General features: G+C 45.5%; 1 protein-coding gene across 1 annotated transcript; it reads left to right on the top strand.

The window, feature by feature from the left end:
• The first annotated feature begins 509 nt into the window (after nucleotides 1-509).
• fzd8a (frizzled class receptor 8a) lies at nucleotides 510-3,924 on the top strand. Its single transcript, XM_088322221.1, has one exon. The coding sequence runs from the start codon at nucleotides 886-888 to the stop codon at nucleotides 2,635-2,637; it is 1,752 nt and encodes a 583-aa protein (XP_088178347.1). The 5' UTR covers nucleotides 510-885; the 3' UTR covers nucleotides 2,638-3,924.
• Nucleotides 3,925-5,906: the final 1,982 nt, after the last annotated feature.

Raw genomic sequence — 5,906 nt, 5'->3', positions numbered from 1 at the left:
CAGTTAAAGTAACCCTACCCAACCCTGGGTATAATACATGCATTAATAACTCTCAACCATGAATTTTATACGGTTTTTGATTATTTCTAATTATGTATGCCATAGAGCAATTTTTTAATAGGAAAAATAAAAAATAAACACCTAAATAACTAAAAATGTTTAGACAAACTACTTTTGTTTTTTTCTACGTATTCTGTCTTGCTGTGAGTAAATAGGCGCTGTGTTGTGTTTGTAACGTTTATTTTCGCTTAATAATAGAGGGAATTGCAATCGGAAATAAGGGGAGAAATTGTCTGAGGTTGATATATAAGTAAAAGTAAAAAATTTAATGTATAAATAAAACTCAAATTACGTTCTTTTTTATTTACAGGTGTAAACAAACTCTCTTCCGCACAACCTTGAATGACTTCCCTAGTCCCGCCTTTGCAGCGCTGTGATTGGTGCATCTTGTCTGGAGGGGGCGTGACGCGCCAGCCCCCTTGTGTATATATCCGCCGCTCACTCGGCTCGTCGCTGATTCATATGAGAACCCAAAAAAAGGAATATCGTGCGTTCTGCCAGGGGGAAAAAAGCCGACACGCACGTTTTTTTCTGACCACGGAGGATTGCTTGTTTGTTTTTTTTAATAGGGTTGAAGAGGACCGAGAAGAAAGACGCTTGGATTCCACCCCCCTTCGCGCTTGGCTTTCCTCTCAGCCATCTTGACTGCTATTGAGAGTCGCCTTCTCCTGCTCGCTTTAAAGTAAACACATCCGTGCACGCAAACTCGCAACTCCGTGCAAAAGCTCCGCGAGAAAAGCGAAATGGGTGAAATCTGACCGGGCTGGAGGGGGAGGTGGAGGATTTGGATCACGCAAAAGAGGGGGGAAAAAATCGCTCGTTGAGATGGAGCCAGACCTGTTTGGAATCTACCTGCTCCTCTGTCTCGCCCTCCTGCCCAGATCCAGCTGCAGCACCGCCAAGGAGATCTCCTGTCAGGAAATCGCCGTCCCCCTTTGTAAAGGTATTGGCTACAATTACACCTACATGCCCAACCAGTTCAACCACGACACTCAAGACGAAGCTGGGCTGGAAGTCCACCAATTCTGGCCCCTGGTGGAGATCCAGTGCTCGCCGGATCTCAAGTTCTTCCTGTGCAGCATGTACACGCCGATCTGTCTGGAGGACTACAAAAAACCGCTGCCGCCTTGCAGGAGCGTCTGCGAGCGAGCCCGGGCGGGCTGCGCGCCCCTTATGAAACAGTACGGCTTCCCCTGGCCGGACCGCATGGAGTGCGACCGCCTGCCGGTTCAGGGGAACTCCGACACACTTTGCATGGACTACAACCGCACCGACTCCACCACGGCATCGCCGGTCCTACCTAAACCTACTGACCGGCCGGCAAAGGGATTCAACCCGCCTAAGGGGAAACCAGGGCGACCCAGCCCGCCCCGAAAGTACAAACCGGCCCCGGGCGCCTGCGAACCGGGTTGCAAGTGCTCGGAACCGATGGTATCGGTCAACGCCGAGCGTCACCCGCTGTACAACCGGGTCAAGACGGGTCAGATCGCCAACTGCGCCATGCCGTGCCACAGTCCTTACTTCACGCACGACGAGAGGGCCTTCACCGCTTTCTGGATCGGTTTGTGGTCGGTGCTGTGCTTTGTGTCCACCCTGGCAACCGTGGCCACCTTTCTCATCGACATGGAGCGCTTCAAGTACCCCGAGAGACCCATCATTTTCCTCTCCGCCTGCTACATGTTCGTGTCGGTGGGCTACATCGTTCGGCTGGTGGCCGGCCACGAGAAGGTCGCCTGTGGCCGGGACTTGGACCTTGAGCACGTGCACTACGAGACTACCGGACCAGCGTTGTGCACGGTGGTCTTCTTGTTGATTTACTTCTTTGGCATGGCAAGCTCAATCTGGTGGGTCATCCTGTCCCTAACTTGGTTCCTAGCGGCAGGTATGAAGTGGGGCAACGAGGCTATCGCCAGCTACTCGCAGTACTTCCACCTGGCAGCCTGGCTCATTCCCAGCATGAAGTCCATAGCGGTCCTGGCGCTGAGTTCCGTGGACGGGGACTCTGTGGCCGGGATCTGCTACGTGGGCAACCAGAACCTGGACAACCTCCGTGGTTTCGTCCTGGCCCCACTTGTGATTTATTTATTCATCGGCACCATGTTCCTCCTAGCCGGGTTCGTGTCCCTGTTCCGAATCCGCAACGTCATCAAACAAGGCGGAACCAAAACAGACAAACTCGAGAGGCTGATGATCCGGATCGGGGTGTTCACGGTCCTCTACACGGTCCCGGCTACAGTCATTGTGGCGTGTTACTTCTACGAGCAGCACAATCGTCAGAAGTGGGAGGTAGCCCACAACTGCTCCGGTTGTCTCCAGGAACGTGACCGGCCCAGACCGGACTATGCCGTCTTCATGTTGAAATACTTCATGTGCCTTCTGGTGGGCATCACGTCCGGGGTGTGGATTTGGTCCGGGAAGACTCTGGACTCGTGGAGGACTTTCTGCACCAGGTGCTGCTGGGGGAGCAAAGCCACCGGCGGGTCTATGTACAGCGACGTCAGTACCGGCCTGACGTGGAGGTCCGGCACGGCCAGCTCCGTGTCCTGCCCCAAACAGATGCCGTTGTCGCAGGTTTGAGGGGGATTAACGGGGGCTGCTAATTGTTCGGGAGATAACCCATCACGCCCTGTCTTAAGCAATTTGCATCGTAATGAACTGCCGCTGGGGAGAACATTGAAACAATGTCCGGGCATTCACACAGGTTTAATTCCTCTTCCCTGTTGATACGAATTAGAAGCTCATCTCCACTTTTTGGGGGGCATTACTTCTTAACAAAGCATTTTTTTATCGGAATGACACCTTTTTGTACCTATCTCGTGCCAGTCAATCATGGTTTAAATTAAGCCTTACTAGTGCCTGTAGCAGGTTACAATGTGATAACACTAATTACGCCTGAAGATGTAATATCATATGCACTTCATCATAAAACACAACAATCTTAATGATCCATCTATCTACCCTGGTCATATCCCTTGAGAGGGGTGACCGACAGCAAGACAAACACATACAAAAACAAAGAAAATAAAAAAGGGGAAAAGTAGCAAAAAAACACACACAAACATTTTTGGACCATGGCCAACCCAAATGCCCAAACACCCAAACAGGTTAGGCACCCAAGTCGGTCATGCTTTCGTCCCTCCAGATTTTACGGGACACGAGAAAGCGGGCATATCACTTGGGTCTGGGTGACACAACGCACTCTTCAACAGCAGGGCCCGACAGCTATCGCTGGTTTACCCCTGCCGCATCATAGAACACGTCAAAACATCCAACTATCCTTTCACAACACTTCTCCACTCATTCCTATCACCAACAACATTTTAATCACGAAAAACAATATCATTATCGGGTTATTACCAATGTTTTACATGATATCTACTAAAACTGGAAAGTTCAGTCTAAAGTTTTACACCTGAGTGTTTTCAGAATCAAAGACGACGACAAAACCTGCGAAATATACACATAACCTAATCCAAATCGAGGTTAGACTGAGTGAAATTGTTGTGGTTAACTCACTGCTGAGTTAAATAAGTTAACTCAAGTCATTTTTTAAGAAGCTGCAAAGATTTCTGGTTATAAAGATGTTATTTATTAGGTTTGATAATTTTTCAAGGTGCGCATTTTGTTACATTTTCAGGAATTTATTACATTCTAGATTGCTATAGCGCCCTGCCTTTTTTTTTTTTTTTTACGGGTCATCCATTTTGTAATTTCAAAGATGTATTTATATGCTGTACATTTGTGCATAAAAAGAAAAGTTTATAACTATTGTATATATATTTGTAAAAAGTGTAGATGTCTTTTTTGTGCGAGAACAAAAATCCGACTTCTATTTTCGAGAATAAAACATTTGATAAATTTGAAGCTGGTCCCTTTTTTTTACCGAAGGGGGCAATTAGAAGCAGGGGTTGAGTCGGGAGCACCTCCGCGATTGTTCGAGTCCTCTCCACATGCTTGCAGGAGCCCTCTTTCTTAATTTAGTTTAAAAGGGGGGCGGAGGGGTGTACCCCCTTTTCATTCGGCGGCAAACTTTGATCTCTCTTTTCCAGGGGCGCCTATTAAAAGGTGGCGCGTTAGGAGTGTCCGTCTGATGTGCCAGGTTCTCCTAAACGTCCCAATTTGGAGGCTTTGATGGGCATTATTGAAAAGCGAGGTTTTGGGGAGAGGGGGCTACTCGGGTGATGGTCAGAACCGAAACCTGGCAGTATGTTAACCCCCCACCCCCCAACCCCACCTTTTCTTCTGTATCTTTGAATTGAAACATCTCTCCATCGGAGCTCAAGCTGTGTCAGCGAGTGCAGGGGCCTTGACGTGAATGATTGTGAAATTTGCAAAGAAAGAGCCGCAGGTGGTCTGTTCACATGATCTCACATCTTAGAAGCGTCTAATTGAGCTTTTTAGTGACAAATGTATCTTGTTTGGTCTTCGTTAAGCTGGAGATGTTTTCCTTTTTCTTCAAAAAAGACTTCGTTCATGAAAGAAAAACAATATCGGTTTGAATAGTAAGCAAAAAAAAGAGATGAATATAAAGTAATATCATATATAGGTTGAGGAGTTTGTCTTATTTTACATTACGTGACAAGACTGAGGACGTCCTGCTGCTACAGGTAGCCCCGAAAACCTTGAGAGGAACAAAAATGAGAAGAAAAATGTTGCTTTTTGGCCACTTTCAGTCGTCCAAGTTTGTAATCTTCCTTTTGCTTTGTAGCACTCAGTTGCAACACACGATATTGTGACATCTAGTGATCAAATATGACACACCACCTTAACGTTGAGTCCCTTAAGTTTGTAATCTTCCTTTTGCTTTGTAGCACTTGTTTTTGGTTCCACCACACAATATTGTGACATCTAGTGGTCAAATATGACACACCACCTTAGCTTTGAGTCGTCTAAGTTTGTAATCTTCCTTTTTGCTTTGTAGCACTCGTTTTTGGTTGCACCACACAATATTGTGACTTCTAGTAGTCAAATATGACACACCATCTTATCTTTGAGTCGCCTAAGTTTGTAATCTTCCTTTTGCTTTGTAGCACTTGTTTTCTGTTGCAGCACTGTAAGGTATATTAAATCTAGTTATTTGTAATTTTCTCTATTATCTCTATTATTCACGTCACAAATGGCTCTGATGGAATGTACTTGAGTTCATACTATTTTTATTACTTATTCTCTATTTTTCTACTCTTTTATATGATTCTGTTTAAAATATATGCACACTTTCAGTCTTTATTTTGAAGGATACAGGAAAGTCATCTTGGTATGTTTTTACAACTGCTTGACTTCTTCCAAATAAAAACATTCAGGTCACTGGGCCACGGTGAGAGAAAGGGAGTCATTCAATGGAGTGGGTCCGTTTTTCTCCCCGCGGTTACTGGAGGCCTCCTGTTGATATCAAACCTGCATCTTCCTTGACTCTCATATCAGCCAAAGATTAATATCCCAAATTAATCTGACAGCACACAATATTGTGACATCTAGTGGTCAAATATGACACACCACCTTAACGTTGAGTCGTCTAAGTTTGTAATCTTCCTTTTTGCTTTGTAGCACTTGTTTTCGGTTGAACTACACAATATTGTGACATCTAGTGGTCAAATATAACACTCCACCTTAACTTTGAGTCGCCTAAGTTTGTAATCATTCTTGTGCTTTGTAGCTCTCGTTTTCGGTTGCACTACTCAATGGAGTGACATCTAGTGTTTCGAATAGTAAACACCCCCTTAAAAAACAGCAAAAGGTGAGTTGTCTTGTGAAAACAATTTCATTTGAATAGGGTTGCTTGAACACCCCAGCAAATGTGCCTTGTATTCAAAAGAAAAATATTTAAATCAACAAATCTTAGTTAAGAC

Source organism: Urocampus carinirostris, chromosome 18, assembly GCF_059441175.1.
Source record: "Urocampus carinirostris isolate Australia breed hairy pipefish chromosome 18, RoL_Ucar_1.0, whole genome shotgun sequence".
NCBI classification, from domain to species: domain Eukaryota; kingdom Metazoa; phylum Chordata; class Actinopteri; order Syngnathiformes; family Syngnathidae; genus Urocampus; species Urocampus carinirostris.
This window is presented reverse-complemented; position numbering and strand designations above follow the sequence as displayed.